Source organism: Struthio camelus, chromosome 3, assembly GCF_040807025.1.
Source record: "Struthio camelus isolate bStrCam1 chromosome 3, bStrCam1.hap1, whole genome shotgun sequence".
NCBI lineage: Eukaryota > Metazoa > Chordata > Aves > Struthioniformes > Struthionidae > Struthio > Struthio camelus.
The window spans coordinates 139,489,481-139,506,086 of record NC_090944.1 but is presented as its reverse complement, the minus strand read 5'-3'; the positions used below and the strand labels follow the sequence as shown (position 1 = coordinate 139,506,086).

The 16,606-nt window shown below is 44.7% G+C and overlaps 1 protein-coding gene across 2 annotated transcripts in view; it reads right to left on the bottom strand.

Annotated features, from left to right (window-relative positions):
* Nucleotides 1-2,073: 2,073 nt before the first annotated feature.
* MRPS5 (mitochondrial ribosomal protein S5) overlaps nucleotides 2,074-16,606 on the bottom strand; it is a 62,893-nt gene continuing 48,360 nt past the window's right edge. For both annotated transcript variants that reach the window (XM_009686841.2, XM_068940486.1), the window contains exons 7-11: nucleotides 16,044-16,090; nucleotides 15,210-15,267; nucleotides 14,157-14,219; nucleotides 6,013-6,149; nucleotides 2,074-2,663 (exon numbers count right to left, since the gene is read on the bottom strand). In XM_009686841.2, the coding sequence (XP_009685136.1) occupies nucleotides 2,439-2,663; nucleotides 6,013-6,149; nucleotides 14,157-14,219; nucleotides 15,210-15,267; nucleotides 16,044-16,090 (530 nt within the window). In that variant the 3' untranslated portion in view covers nucleotides 2,074-2,438. The remainder of the gene's footprint in view (nucleotides 2,664-6,012; nucleotides 6,150-14,156; nucleotides 14,220-15,209; nucleotides 15,268-16,043; nucleotides 16,091-16,606) is intronic.

Here is a 16,606-nt window from a genome sequence, read left to right as displayed (position 1 = left end):
CTGGGAAAACGCAGTGCGAGCCCCCAGTTTGGATTACATGAGGAACAGCACTCAGGTCTGGATGAGCTGGCTTTCACAACTTGCTCTGCCCTGGGTGCTGCTAGCAAAGGACCTGCCCTCCCCTACAGCTTGTTTTTCTCCAGCCCTTCCTAAGATCACACAGGGGCCTGCCCGATCCTGTCACCCCACCCTGCTACCCAGAGGGGGCAGCTGGAGTGCTGCTGGAGACCCTGTCATCACCCACACCCCCAGTGTTTGGGCAGCCTCGGTCTGTTATGATCTCCTGCGGCACACTGTCCCCATGTACGTTGCCAGCCCTGTGTCAGAATATGGGCGCTTACCTCTGTGTTTGGAGTGAGGAAATACAAGCACGGAGTGCAAGGAGGCAGCAAGACATCTCAGAACGAGGAAGCAACCACTCATCTGCTACAGACATGTAACATACTGCTGATTCTGGACAGAGGGAAAACGCTAGCACGCTCCATCGGCTTGCTGCAACACAAGGAGGTGAATGACAAGCAGCTGATCCAGTCAGTTGCTTCAGACAATCTCCATGATCAGAGAAAGCAGAGGCTACTTCAGGTCAGAGGCAGAACCCGGTCACCTCGGCTTAGCGTGTTTCTGCAAGGACAGAGGCAAGTTGAAGCGCATCTAAACGACACAAGATTTGGCTGCTTTAGCTCAGGTTTATTCATCCTTTATCCTGAGTTGGCTCAGCAGTAAGAGGCAAGCTAAATGCGAGCCTGCACCCTTGAGCAGCAGTTTGCTACGCTGCTTAGAAGAAAGCCTGCAAACCAAACTCTGCATCCTGATGAAGATGGATTTAGATTCAGCTACCAAACAGGAACAAAGCATTCGACCAACTGCTCAGCAAGCACGGCCTCTGAATTAGAATTCTGATTAACAGAGTTGGATGAAATTCAACTGAATTCACCATGCCTGACTGTACATACACCACTCCTGCCTTCAGAAACCTGCAGCATTTAAATCAATGAAAACTATTGCTCCTAAATGCTTTTAACATCAAATGCAGATTCCCAGGCTGACCTTAAAGCATTCTTAAGATATTTTTTCCTGTACTGACAACACATGTGGCAAGCATTTTTGGCATACAGCGAAATAACCTGACAAGCACTCACATACCTTAAAAGAAACGGCTACTGTGTTTGAGCTTTGGCCACAGTTAAGACAAAAAAGAAGGCACTGAAGCAAACTCCTGAATTGTTTTATACCCTGGATTGCTTTAAGACTTTGTCATGAAGCACTACGCTCAATACGCTCATTCAGTTCCAGTATCTCTTCTGCATTGCCTTAGACGACAGGTTGCGGTTGCCAAGGAGAGCACCGTGTCCTTGCATGTGGATGCAGAGTCCTTTTGTCTTCTGGTGGGACTTGGGTGATGGCTCCCCCAGCCAGCGGGCTCATCTAGCTTCCAGCACCTACCTGCACGTGCTTCAGTTGGAGACTTGCTACATGAAGGGGTTTGACTCCATCTTCTTCGTCAGAACTACAGCCTTTCTCTTACTGCTTTAATACTCTTATAGCTGTAGCCCTTTTGAGTTCTGGGCTGGGCCGGAGACTCTAACTTGGTACCAAATTGGCAGAGAATGAAGCCAGATCCTATCTCCCCAGCACATATGCAGACGCAAAGTGCTACAGGAAAGGCTGGATAGCAGGTCTTGGACTACATTTCCAATGCCTATCAAAACACTGCAACATTTCACAAAAGAGTGGGGTGCTAGTCCTCAGATATTTGGGCTCTGCTTCAGTTGGGGAACTCCCCCACTTGCATGATTAGTGTTTGCATGCCCCCAGAGGTCGCTCACCACCACCTTTTCTCCTCTCCCCTGAGGCATACACTTTCTGTCCTCTCATTTCACAGTTTCCCCAGCATCATATGAGTGAGCCTAGGGAGGGAGATGGAGAGCGCACACATGAACTCCCACCACTGCTGCTTGCTCTGAGATCTCCCACACTTAGGCAGACATTGGTATTTGGAGGGAAAAAAAAAAACCCACCACACTCCCCCCCCCCCCCCCCCCCCCCCAAAACCCCAACAAACCCACACCAATCTCATTCGGAGGAATCTTTATTGCTTTGACAACCTTATCTTTTCAGTAGTTTCCCAAGAGCTTGTGAAGGAAACCAGAGATCTGCTGATTATATAACATCTTCAGAAATGGAGTAAATGCATGCCTGAAGTCAATGTCATGTCCACTGGCCGTTTCCCTGCTAATGTTTAGAGTTGAAAAGTGGCCAGAAGAGTTGTGAAAAAGCACATGGTGCTACTGAATGGTAGCAATGGGAGCAGCAAAATGAATGGCAGGAGAGTGCTACTCGTGCCCTCATCTGAAATGTAAGCCTAGACAAACCATCCATTTGGCTGGACCTTCCCAGCTGCATCTCTGAACAGAAGAGATGGGGGGAGGCTGAGGCTTTTACCATGCTGTCCGTCTGACATTTGCCCAGGGAGATTTCTTCATTCCTTGAGCTTCTTTCACCTCACTCCACTCCAGCTTGGTGTCTGGAACCTCATCTTCAGGCTCAGGATCTTCGCGGATGGCTCCCTCGGGCGATGCCACAACAATGGGCAGCGGGCCCTGCTCCTCCCGAAACTCTACAACGTAGAGGCTCTTCTGGTTTGCTAATTGCTGGTGAGTCTCCTGTGGGGGAGAGGAGGAGCAGGAAAGAGAAAACAGTTAAAAAAAAAAAAAGTCTCAGGCTAACAAACGTCACAGGAAAGGCTGTTTTGTTTCCCACTTCTGGCTGATCCCTGCTTAAATCACGCCTAGATAACATTAATCTCAGGAGAAATGACACGCCATGTCGGTTTACTTGAGGTCAAACTTTACATGGTATATAGGCTAGGGGGAAAAAAAAAATCAATTTACTAATAAACAGTTTCAACACTGTAAAAATTAAGGGACTCATCAGGCACATCCTTATGGATTTCAAAAGAGCTAATAGCACAAGCAGAGGGAATTGAGGTAGCCAGACTGCTGATATACCAGCACTATAACGTCACCCTAGAGGAACTCGCTTCTGGAAAGGTTCACAGAATCACAGAATCGTTTAGGTTGGATGGGACCTCTGGAGATCATCTAGTCCAACCTCCCTGCTCAAGCAGGGTCACCTAGAGCATATTGCCCAGGATCACATCCAGACGGCTTTTGAATATCTCCAGGGAAGGAGACTCCACCACTTCTCTGGGCAACCTGTTCCAATGCTCTGTCACCCTCACAGTCAAGAAGTTTTTTCTCAGGTTCAGATGGAACTTCCTGTGGTTCAGTTTCTGCCCATTGCCTCTTGTCCTGTTGCTGGGCACCACGGAGAAGAGACTGGCCTCATCCTCTTGACACTCCCCCTTCAGATACTTGTACACGTTGATGAGATCCCCTCTCAATCTTCTCTTCTCCAGGCTGAACAGGCCCAGCTCTTGCAGTCTTTCTTCCTAGGAGAGATGCTCCAGCCCTCTAATCATCTTGGTAGCCCTCCGCTGGACTCTCTCCAGGAGTGCCATGTCTCTCTTGTACTGGGGAGCCCAGAACTGGACACAGTCCTCCAGGGGAGGCCTCACCAGGGCTGAGGAGAGGGGCAGGATCACCTCCCTCCACCTGCTGGCAAAACTCTGCTAATGCACCCCAGGAGACCATTGGCCTTCTTGGCCACAAGGGCACACTGCTGGCTCATGCTTAACTTGTTGTCCACCAGCACTCCCAGGTCCTTCTCTGCACAGCTACTTTCCAGCAGGTCAACCCCCAGCCTGTACTGGTGCATGGGATTACTCCTGCCTAGGTGCAGGACCTTGCACTTGCCTTTGTTGAACTTCAGGAGGTTCCTCTCCGCCCACCTCTCCAGCCTGTCCAGGTCCCTCTGAATGGCAGCACAGTCTTCTGGTGTGTCAGCCTCTCCTCCCAGTTTAGTATCATCAGCAAACTTGCTGAGGGTGCACTCTGTCCCTTCCTCCAGGTCACTGATGAATATATTGAACAAGACTGGACCCAGGACTGACCCCTGGGGGACACCGCTAGCCACAGGCCTCCAACTTGACTCTGCGCCACTCACCACAACCCTCTGAGCTCGGCCATCCAGCCAGTCCTCAATCCACCTCACTGTCCACTCATCTAGCCCACACTTCCTGAGCTTACCTAGGAGGATGTGATGGGAGACAGTGTCAAAAGCCTTGCTGAAGTCCAGGCAGACAACATCCACTGCTCTCCCCTCATCTACCCAGCCAGTCATTCCATCATAGAAGGCTATCCGATTGGTCAAGCATCATTTCCCTTTGGTGAATCCATGCTGACTACTCCTGATCACCTTCTTGTCCTCTTCGTGCTTAGTGATGACCTTCAAGAGGAGCTGTTCCATCACCTTTGCAGGGATGGAGGTGAGGCTGACAGGCCTGTAGTTCCCTGGCTCCTCCTTCTTGCCCTTTTTGAAGACTGGCGTGACATTGGCTTTCTTCCAGTCCTCAGGCACCTCTCCTGATCTCCAGGACCTTTCAAAGATGATGGAGAGTGGCCTAGCGATAACATCCGCCAGCTCCCTCAGCACTCGTGGGTGCATCCCATCGGGGCCCATGGATTTATGGATGTCAAGTTTGGACATCCATGTCCAATGTTCTGTCTAGAAAAAGTGCATCCTGCTAATAAATGTGTGTTGGCCTGTTAGTAACCTGTAGCACCAAAGCACAATATTGCGTCATCATTCTGAGCAGGAGAAACAGATAGTCCTGCGCTGTCCAGAACAAACCAAAGGAAAATAAAACAAAAACCCTTTTCACATGTATCCACCTGCTACTAGACATGGATGGTAGATGTTATCTGCTGAATTCCCATACAGCAAGCTTCCCAACTCTAAATTATACTTGCCATTAAGCTGTTTTGGATCTTCAAATGCATACAAATTTTGTTTTGACACCAGTAAAACGCTCACTGCTGACTTGACAGATAATTTTAGCTACTCTAATCATCTTAACTCAGCATTATTTTCAACTATACCTCATCCTCATTTACAGGTTGTTTTGTTAACACTCAGATTCTACAGAATCTTTCCTGGAAACAAGAAACTTCCCTTAGTAGAAAACTACCAAGTGGCACATCTTTAAGAGCAACGACCTACACAGCAGGCCCTTCTTCCATTTCTTCTGTGGAAGACTTCTCAGAGACAATGCGTCAAAAATATACAATAGACTTCCTCAAGCCTGAGTATCCTCAGATACCAAAGAGTCTCTGAAAGCATCTCATTGGACAAAGAGAATCACAATCTCCTCCTCTCCCGAGACCAAACTGAAAAAGCTGGCTAGGATGGGATGACAGGTTTGACACTATAGCCTCGCAAGGGAATCCAGCCATATTTAAATATTGGGCATGTAAGCAGGTACACCTTGCCAGCTGTCAAAACTCTACAGCCAAATGAGATAACCAAGAATTTCCAAAGGACTGACTCATCCTAAGGCTGGTGTTCAAACTAAGGCAGATGAAATGCGGCATGCTGGATCTCTCCATTAACTGCAGACAGCTAGCTCAGGCAACGAATCTGCATTGTGAGCACTTTATGTTAGAGGAAATGACATCCCAATCTATTTCGGGAATCTTAGTTACAGTAGCGATAGAAGCCGGGGCTACGTTCAGTCCTTCAGCAATGAAAACCTAGTATGCAAACAAACAAGCAGCAGGAACCAAAGCAGCGCCACAGTTACCTCTGCCCATGCTTTTTAAAACATCACCAAAAATACCGCAAATGAAAGCCCAGAAGTTCAGATCTCCCTTGGAGGCACTTGGCTGTGGAACAAAGAGAGCTATGTACAGCTGTTCCTGACTGGACAACTTTATGCAGCTCCTGCAGAGGCGCAGCGGGAGGAAACAGTCACATATGGATTTTGTTTGTTCTTGGGAAACTAACTTTACGTTAAGCCTTGAATTTAAACTGTGGTTGACCACAAACTATTATGGCATCAATCACGTTCTGTCCCCTGACCTACCAAACAAGACTGTTGACTGTACAACTTACCTGTTCTGTTAAGCCTTTAAAGAGAGCTCTGGTGATGTTAATCAAGTTTTTGGAACCAGAAACCTTGGCGTACATGTCTTTAATGCCAATTAGTTTGCAGATGGTGATAATAGCTCGGTGGCAACGAAGGCCATAGCCTGGAGAGAGAAAAAAAAAAAAAAGTGTAAACATACAACTTAAGGAAAAAGAGATTTAAGACCTCTTCTTAACCATCTTCATTACCTATAATTTTAGAATACATTAACATATCTTAAAAATGATAAAATAGTGTAAATGTACCATTTTCCTCAGTCTTCACAGCCATGCTAACATAGAAATCGTGGTCTTTCTATACTAAATATTTCCTGCTTAATGTATTGCAAAATCAAATGGAAAATATCACCATCTATAAACTCAAAACAAGAAAATATAAAAAAAACGCAACCCCCAGATTTAGGTAGTATTCCTTAGTAGAGCCATGGGCACCTTTAGAAGAGTCTATTGTTATTCACAAATGCACAATTCCCTCCCCACCTCGCCAGGCAACATATACCAAATGCAAGGCAATTTTCTTCTCCCACTTACCAGACAAATAATCTAATATTCCTCCAAACTAAAAATCAGCAGAGAAGCGAGGCAACAAGCTTACTTAGGAATATTAAAATGGAACCTTTAAAAGGAGAGAGGATCTAAACATAACTGCTGTTCTGCGATGACCTGCTTATCAGGTAACCAAGACTGTCCCTTCTAAAAAGCAATACTTTCATAGCTTCAAACCTGCTTTCTTTGCAACTTCAGGAGAAGGACCCCATGGTAGAAGCAATATTGATGTGTCCCATCCCCAGCGAGGTCGCTGCTGGACCAGAGGGGCCAACAGCATCTTCCTAAAGCCCGAGATTGTGCTCGAGACCTCTGTCACACGCAGCACAGTCACAGAAACCAGGGAGGGTCCAGGGACGAAAACGAAGGTCCAACGTCATCTGTGAGCAATAACGTGCCAGCAGAGAAGTCTGGTCTGAAGACCAGAGCTGCTGGGAAAGCGGCTGAGCGCACACCGGCACTGGGGTCTCTTGCTGCCTATGGGCCTTTGGGCAGCCAAATTAAAAAAATCATGTGATAAGTTCTTTTTTTTTTTTACTCACTTCTTGGTAAGCAAAGCTCCGAGCAGCTGAGGTGGGACTGGAGCTGCCGCAACTTGAGGAAGGCATCACTGCACCCACTAATACCAAATTCATGCTTCGGAGTTGATCTCCGCAACATGAACTTGTTACTTGCTGCCTGACCTGCTACCACAGCCTGGGCAAGATACAACAGCCCCTGGTCAACAGCCACCAAAAAAGCCACGCTCGTCCTATCCACGCTACAAAGGCTAGCGGACCGCTTCATACTGGGTAAGCGAGCACTGGCAATTGCCACGGAATTGTGCAGAAACATTGCTCCCTTCCCTCTGGCCCCAAAAAGCAGCATGAATTACACTCCGTTATTACCTTAGCGGCACAACACGAAGGACTGGGAACGGAAATGAAGCGGACAACAGATTCCTGGGAGCTAAAGCTACAAAGGCATTTCCTCTCTGTTTCTGGAGAAAACAATTATTTTAATCAAGCTTAACGAACAAGCGAGTACTACATGAAAGCAAAAAGCATTCAAAACAAGTGGTGTGTGTGTGTGTGTGTGTGTGTGTGTGTGTGTCTGTAAACCACCGGTGACATTACCAAAGCCAGTAACAGCAACAACCTCGAATTCGTAAGGGGGGTGGGAGGGGGAGACGGTTATATTCCAAACCCCACAAACGCAGTAGAGGTTTGCATCTCACTTCCACGCGTCTCCGTCCTAAAGCGTTGCAATAGCTCAAATGCATAATCACAGCGCGCTAGCATTAATTGCAAGTGTTTTCTTAGGCTTGCTGGATCAGGGGGCTATTTTTTTGGAGGGTCTAGTTTTGCTCTCTCGTTCCCCACGGAGACTTGTTTCGCGTGGCCTAGCTCTGCTCTGTTAATCTTTGAAAAAGGGTTTGTGATAGTTCTCATGTAATTTACTTAAAAGCTACAAAGACAGCTTACAGATGAGTCCATTCTGCAGGACAGTCTTGCCGCCGGATAAATGAAGAAAAAATAATATATTCCAGGGCTGCGTGCTTTACTGTGCCAATATTTCCCTTATTCTTTTAACCTATAATTGGTAAACAAACTATAACCATCCAAAGCCATTTGTTCTGACATTTGAGAAAAATACCGTTTTCCATGCTACAGGACAGAATCGGGTTTTAGACACAATTACAGGTGAACGACCTCCGAGAGGCTGTTTGCCAAAGTTTCATTTTCAGGGACTTAAAAGCCTTTCATTTCTGCTCTTCTGCATCTTTGCTGTTCTCCCACCTCAATTCCATCCACTTTCTGTAGCTTTTCAATACATGAAACTTATCTGCCAGCCAAACTTATCAATCAGTCGGTCACTGAACACAATTTATTCCTATTACAAAACCAAAGGATTTCAGCTGCACACTAACTGCGGAGAGGGAGTTGTGCTCAGACATTTTTAACTTGCCTGTGGCACTCACGCTGCATTACTGCCGTTTAATTCAATGAGGCCTATAAAAGACAACAGGGACATCTAAATATTCCTGAAAGTTTCTCGCGCCGAAATACATACCCAGGTAAGCAAGAGAAGAAGCATTTAAAACGTATTCCTCCTATGAGCTAAATTTTCTGAGTTATCTCTATTCCAAACGCAACCTGTTCTGAGCAAACTGCGTTAGATTTTCTGGGTAGCCGACTAATGAGTTTGGAAATACAACATCCTCTTTAAATGCACACTACGGGACTACTCCACTCTGAGTTAAGTTCACATATAGATGTTCATGTTACATAGCTCTTTAAACCTGGATTTGCACTTGTCTAATGTATTGTCCTGACTATAAGGCTGGGCTATCCTCTGTTTTACAGAAATTATGAATAAATTCAAGAAAGGGACACTTAAATGTAACCGTCGCCTTAGCTTTTCTATTAAAATGTCAGGTTTTGCTGTGATTATTTGTTGAGATAGCTGCCTGCGTCCTCTGTACAGGAACCGGGAACAAGTCAAACAGAGGAATCCACCAGCTGTAATTCTGCAAAGGCTCCGGCACGCAGCACTTGACCGCTGCAACGCCACCAGCAAACGAGAGGAACCTCTGATACTTTAAAGGAAGACAGTCTACATATCACAGAATCGCACAGAATCACAGAATCGTTTAGGTTGGAAGGGACCTCTGGAGATCATCTAGTCCAACCTCCCTGTTCAAGCAGGGTCACCTAGAGCATATTGCCCAGGATCACATCCAGACGGGTGGATATACCGCATCTAGAGTGAAAAACATGAAGAACTGGAATTTCTCACGCAGTACAGCTACAAGGTATCGCTGCTGGGCTTCGCAGCCCCCTAAGTCCTTTTGACAAACTGTTTTGCGCTTCCCTTTATTAATTCACATCTGGAACTGATTTACACTGCTCCCAGATGCATCAGCAGGGTACTCCCGTGACTGCTTCAAATCGCAAAGAAAGGTCACAGATGAAGATTAAGAGCTGTCCACACCCCAAAACGCAGCACGTTTTGCAGCACAGACAAGCAATACCCCGGGCAGTTTCCGGGCCGCCAGCACACGCTAGAAATACGAGCGGTCTGGCATGGCGGCAGACAGCAAGACCAGAGCCTTCAGCGAGCCAGCCCGGCTCAAGTTAAATCTCGTTCTGCAACGTCTCCGCTCGTCTCACGGAACTGCTAAATTACAGCCAGCTCCTTCTGCTGCCAGGAATCCGGCCTTTACGGTGTAACACAGACCCCAAAACCTGGCAGAGATTAAGGAAAAATCAGAAAGGACTTTAGCTAGTCCATCCCCACAAACTCCATTTTTGCAGATGTATGACCTGAAAAAAAAAATGGTAACGTTATGGGGACGTAATGATGCATCTCCCTCTCTTTCACTACATACACTTATCTATAGTATTTTACATACTGATGCTTCTGAGTGACACTTCTAAGTGAGCCCAGTGGTGCCCGTCCAAGAGCACACATGGATTTTTTTCTTAGACAACATCAAACCTGCTTCAAGAAACGCTGAACCTATCTCATCAGTTAAACAGGAGGGAAAATATTCATTATGTGGAAAAGAGTGCCCTGGTTTTTGGAGGATCCTTGCATATATCTATATATATGTATATATGAATATGTTGTGTAACTGAAAACGCTGGCAAGATACTCAGTGCAAAGCACCGGCCAAAACTTGTGGCTAGGCAGGACAGAGGAAGACCCAAAGGACTGGTGTATCTTTCAAAAGAGAAAAAGGGGGACTTGGGATAGCACAGACCACTCAGCTTAAATGCAATGCTCAGACAGACATTAGAACATGCTATTATCAATCAGGTTTTAGGTGCTTGGAGAACTGTCCAAAAACACCCAACACAGACACGCTTAATGCCAAACTAACCAGATCCCCTTCTCTGGCATGGATGCTACCTTAGGACCGAGGGGCTAACGTGACCAAACTGCATTTTATATTCTGACACGCTTCTGCAGGATTTTCTCACAAAATAAACAAGAGAAATAACGACCATGCAAAATCATCATTAAAGCATGTGCCCCCGTTACCAGTGGCCTGCTGCCAGGCTGAGAGCATTTTCCGAATAGCATCCTGCTGAGGATCTGTTCTGGCTTTAGTTCCTGCTAATACCTTTGTTAACAACTTGGATACTGGAAAAGAGACTGAAAAAAATGGGTGGAGGACATTAACTTGGGAAAGGTTGCAAGCATACCAGCGCAGTGAGGAGGAGGGGTCAACACAGGCCTGAAAAACTGGAGAGACAGTTGAAATGAAAACACTGAAATGTAACAAAGACAAGTGCAAAGTGCTGTGCTGAGAAATCAAAAGCACAAATACAAAAAGCGGAAGACTGACTGAACAGCAACAGAAAAAGGATCTGGGGGTGACAATGGACCGCAGACAAAACAGAAACCAACAGAATGATGGTGCTGCAGCACGTATGAAGCCCAGAACAAAACGCACACTGGATATATTTTTCCAAGCAAGGTCAATCAGTGGTCTTCATACATGACGTTCAGTGTTTAAGAGGAATGGGACGGTCTTACTGGGCAGGGCAGCAGTAGTATGTTAGCTACAGATAGATCCTTTCTGGAAAAAAACGGAGAAGGCAGTGGAGAGGCAGTTTGTTGCTCAAAGCCAATAACGAAACGGCAATAAAAGAGGACAACAGTGTGGTGAAGTGACATGAGTTGTAAGGTGGCCCCGGCTGCCCTCGCGGCTGAGGTCCTGCAGCGGAGCGCATCGGGCGAGACGGGAAGGAATGCCTTATTCTGGGTCCCACTGCAAGGAAGCTACAGCACCTAGCGAGAACCTCCCGCTGCCGTTCAACGGTAACGGCATTATTGTTTGTAGGTGCGGGGCCAAACACGTAGTTCGGCTGTGTCATTCCTGCTCTTTGCACGTTTTTGCTTTATTATATTGACAGCCAAACTGAAGCTTGCTAAAACTGGTTCTCATAAAAATTATAGGACAAATTAATTAATTTATGACCTTGAGGGGTCATTAAACGCAGAACTGCAGAAACCTAAATGCGAAGACAATCTGACTCCACGCCTGCTGCCTTGAGAAGATTTTTCTAAGCCCACGCTATCGCTTTTCTGTCACGCTGATTTAAAAAAAATCCTTATCTCAGAACCAAAATAATGTCATCTAGTTAAAAATTGTGTTGAAGGTTCACAGCAATTTCAGATGCTTGCAAAATACATATTAAAAACTCAGAACGCTAATAATTATCTTCTCATATTATTAACACGACAGCGCAGAACAAGAATATTAGCGACACAGAATCAAACACTATGTCCAAAGCGTCAACACTTCAGCTTACTCAAAGGCTGCTGAAACTGATTAAATAATTAAGTAACTGAACACAATGGCAGTTACTTCTGAAAAATTATCGCAAGTCTCTGACTCATTATGAGCTAATCATTAAATGCTCTTGCAATTCAGGGCTTATCATAATGAAACTGAAACGACTTACAAAGAACCAGTCATGCAGCTGAATTTATTTCCGGTTTGCCTGTTACAATCAGAGCACCAACTAGGACACTCAGCGGCAAACGACACCTGCTCCCTGTGAGACAGCCACTACTTCTTCTGAAAGCAAAGCTACGCTAAACACGTCGAATCACACATTTGTACGTGAAGCTCTAATTCCAAGATTCATGCAAAGAAATGACCTCGCACCATCACTTAAGCTCTTTCAAACAGAAGGTGCCCAGAAGGTAAAAGGACCACACCCCAGACTGCAACGCACGAGAAAGGAGCTAACCTTTAGCTCTAAAAACTACTTCCTACGATAAGAGTTTTTATGTTGCAATCCTGAAAGGCATGACGCCAGATTAAAAGGTTGCTCTGAACGCATCCCCAGGGTCGCCAGCGACTGACATCGCGCAGGCTACAATAGCTCTGAAGGTGAGGAAAGGGATAGCGGGAAGTCAGCGCTGCATTCCCTGCGTCTTCAAAAGGTCAGCGTTTGAGCGGAAGCTGGTGGAGACGGCACACGTGACTGGGCGGGAAAGGCTGGCGGACTGTGCATCTCTGGCCAAAACTGAGGTGAAAGCTGCCATGGGTCCTCCCTCAGTTTCCTGCCCAATAACACATCAAAGCTTCCCCAAATAAATCCATACGGCTGCAGTCGGGTTCCTTTTCTCTTGAATAGGAGCCATGGCAATGATGGGAGACTGTGCTTGGGCAAGTACACGTTCCTCATCTCTACCTACTGTAAGTCATACGAGTTCCAGCATCTGGGACGGAACAAGACATTACTTTTCATCATTTACCAGGAGGCAGTCCTGTGAGAACACAGATAATCATCTGTTTACTATGTCTTACTGGGATGTCTAATCAGTAAATTGTCCAGGGAAGCCTGGTTGGAGGTGCCTATCTTCTCCGGTGCAGAACTGCTATCACTAGACATGCTGGGACGCCATACCTCACAACTATCGAGAGCGACTTAGTGCCACTGTGGACTGAAAGTACTTCTAACTGGAAGTGCTTTGAATGGTCTGGTAGCCATGTGAAGAACAGATCAATGAGCTGAGAACCACAAGGTATGAACTCAGTATTACTCATAGCTACCCTACGGGAGTCTAAAGAAGTATCTGCCCATACTATGCTTGGGATAAAAGTGAAGGCCAAACAGCTTGCAAAGACAGAGAAACGAAGCACTGCTGCTACGCAACAGCGAGGCAGTCTTTGGACAGGTCTGCTGCAGGGCAAGAGGCCAGGGTAGAGAATTTCTCTAGACAGCATACCAGTTTCCGCACTGGGAGCTCTTAATGGGCTTTTATTTCAGGGAAAATAAAGCAGTAACGGATCTGATGGAGCAGTAGGCTGGATGCTGTCCTGGTTCCAGCTCAAGGCCACGGGTAGTCTTGGGGCGATTGAGCGAGCGTTGCTGCCCATTCTGCCCCAGTGCGGGATTAAGAGGAACGGGCACATCAGTGGGGCTTTGACACATGCTGCTATTCAAAAGGCTTGGATCTGAGGCACTCGCACTGTGATTCACATTTGAAGCACTCCTAACGTTGCAGACTAAAATATCTCTGAACCTTGTCTTGAAAATAGTGATCAAAAAGGTGAAAAATAATGGAGTGAGTCCATCAGTTCTCCACAACATGCATGGGGCATATGGTGGGAACAAATGCCTACAAGGTACTTCTAAAGGCCTTTGCCTCCACCATTTACACTATTAGGAGATTAAACTTTTCCACATCTTAAGTAATTCAGAGCAGGAGGAGCTAGATTTCAGAAATCTGAGAGAGAAAAAAAAACAAAACACATGGGGAGAAAAAGACTGGGAGCCAAAAGGAAGGGGAAGCAGCAAGGGTAAAAGAAAAACAGGAATTAGAACATGCAGCAGTGGAAGAGGGAGAAACCTTGACTTATAAAAACAAAAAACGAAGTCAGCTACAGCAGGAATTCCTAATGAAAAACAATGGGCCGTCTTCAGCATTGAAGACATGGTAGACTAGAATCCAATGATGTGTCTCTGAAGTAAATGAACATTGTGCAAATTTACTTTCCTCAAATAAATACTAGTCCAGGAATTAATCAAACTTCAAAATTTCCAGGTAGCTTTAGTTACCTTTGTTTTGCTTCTTCATGCGGATTTTTGTCCTTTTAAATTTCACACTAATGTCATGGTAAACTGGAAGGGAGAAAAAAAAAAAAAAGCATTACAGCACAACTGTTCTGTCTGGAAAGGCTTTAAACTAGCACACCTAGGGAGTACATTTCTTTTTCAGAACTCTGAACAGGAAGTTAGTTTTGCTCTTCTTTGAGGACTGGATTAAAGAGAAGAGTTAATCCAGGTAAAGTTCTGGAGTAGACTAAGAATGTTTACACACCTATGAATATTACTTTCCTATTCCATAAATAAAAATTAAGATTCACTTGGAAAACGTGAAGTCTCTGTATACATCTAATCATCCTCATCTAGCTTTGAAGAGAGCTCACACGTGATGCATTTTAACCTTCTTCCTGGTATTTAGACTTTCTAGTCACTCAGCTTTTAACCTATGATTTCCCCTTAGGCTTCAGTGGTCTTGGATTTTCCATACACAAGACCCACCATTTCAGCCTTCTCTCTGCTCCATAAAGAACCCCAGACTCTTATTTTTGGTGGGATGTTTTTATATATGATTTTTTTTAAGAGCCTGAAATAACTAGGTACCCACTATGCATTAAGTGGACACGTTGGTGGAGGAGGGAGAGTGCAAGGGAGATAAATCTCTCCATTTAATATTTTTAAAACAGCTCATAGCATGAGATCGTAGCACCACTTTTCTTCAAGGACCTTCCTGTAATTGGTGATACAAGCCTGAACGAAAGTAAAGAGTAAACTGCATATTCATCTCAGATAGCGGTGACCTATTTTACACAGAGATCGACTGACTCCATAGACACTACCACTGTCTAGCTAGCTAAAGTAGTCCGGGGCCAAGATTTCAGACAGTGTGCTGGACAAACAAAATGATGCACAAGGATTGGTAATGCAATGCATCAGCCCAAAAAGCTTATATATAGTTAACATCTTTTCATGCTATACAACTAGTTGCAACTAGTTCTTGTTGGTATATTCAATACTTATGGAAACTTAGAGAAAGAGTCCAAAAAAAAAAAAAACCATAATACTTACTTGTGTGGTTTTGATACAGCTCGATAAAATGTAAACAGCGTATCGCTTTGTTCTTTGCCTGGGGAAGAAAGGCACAAAATGTTTTTTTCTAGAATTTTTCTGCAAAGTATCTGGATTTTACTTTTGTTCAGTTAACTAGACAGAAAAAACAAGGAAGGAAACTCAGGAAAACAGGTCAGCCACGTCTAATCCGCTTAGTTTATGGAAATCAAAATGCTTTATGCAAAGAACTATTTTCTCCTAACAGATTCAACCTTTCAAAAGACTTCTTAATCCAGCAGCAACTGTACCAAACTTTGTGTATTTTATCATTGCTATTGAGCATTACAATACAAACTAGATTAATGTAGATTACAAGTAATATTTTGACATCTAAAGGAGCCTTAACAATGTCACTATATGTATATAAGAGACAAATTCCTACATGACTGCTGTATAAACAGACTTTATATGCTATATAGCTATTAGAAATAAACAGCAAAGGGGACAAGCATAGGCCATAAAAAGGAGAAGGGAGAAATCTTTTTAAAAAAATTGTATTCAAAGGCACTTTTTCTTGTTCCTACTTTCAAAAGACCATAACCTGCATTCAGAATAACTGGGGAAAAACACAAAAATTATCTGACCCTTTGTGCATGCAGATGATGTCAGAAAACAAGGAAAAAAATAAAGCGTGTATTAACAGAATCTCACTGCATAGCAACCTCATTACTAGTACCAAGATGGACAGTTCATGCACGTGGACGTATTTCTACATACAGACCTCAAAAGATATTGATTATTTTCAAAAATGAATAGGCATGAAGTATTTGTGCTTATTTTTAATCTACATACTTTCCGTAAAGCATTCATCCTGTCACCTGCTTTTCCCACTGCAAAACCTGCAAGACAGAAAAGACGCATTTTATTACTGAGAAAGGCACCAGTCAGGACCTTGAGAAAGCTAATGGGAGGGGGGAGAGAAACATCACAACCAAGTTTAGTCCTTGCTATTTCGACTCCATTGCACAGATCGTACTCAGAAAATGGCTGAGAGAAAAACACGTTTAATAGAAAGCAACAACTTAGCCATTACAAATACCTATCAATTGGATGCTGACTGGTTGTATCAAAGGTGAATAAGGTTTAAGTTAAGACATTTCTTTTGTGTATTTGTTCCAAATAATTGAATAACGCTGATCACTTCATCCAAAAAAGCAGTTTTCTGCCTAGAAGGAAGGGGAAGGAAGGACAAGCAGGAAGGCGATGCTGATATACCAGCTGCATCTGTACAAAGAGTGGCCCCAAGACCCAAGATGCAAAGATGACTGGGAGTATGTTAGCAAAATAGAGAACATGAAAATCAGGTTTTACGAACAGAACAGTGCCTTTGCAAAAAATATATGCCTGAAGAACAG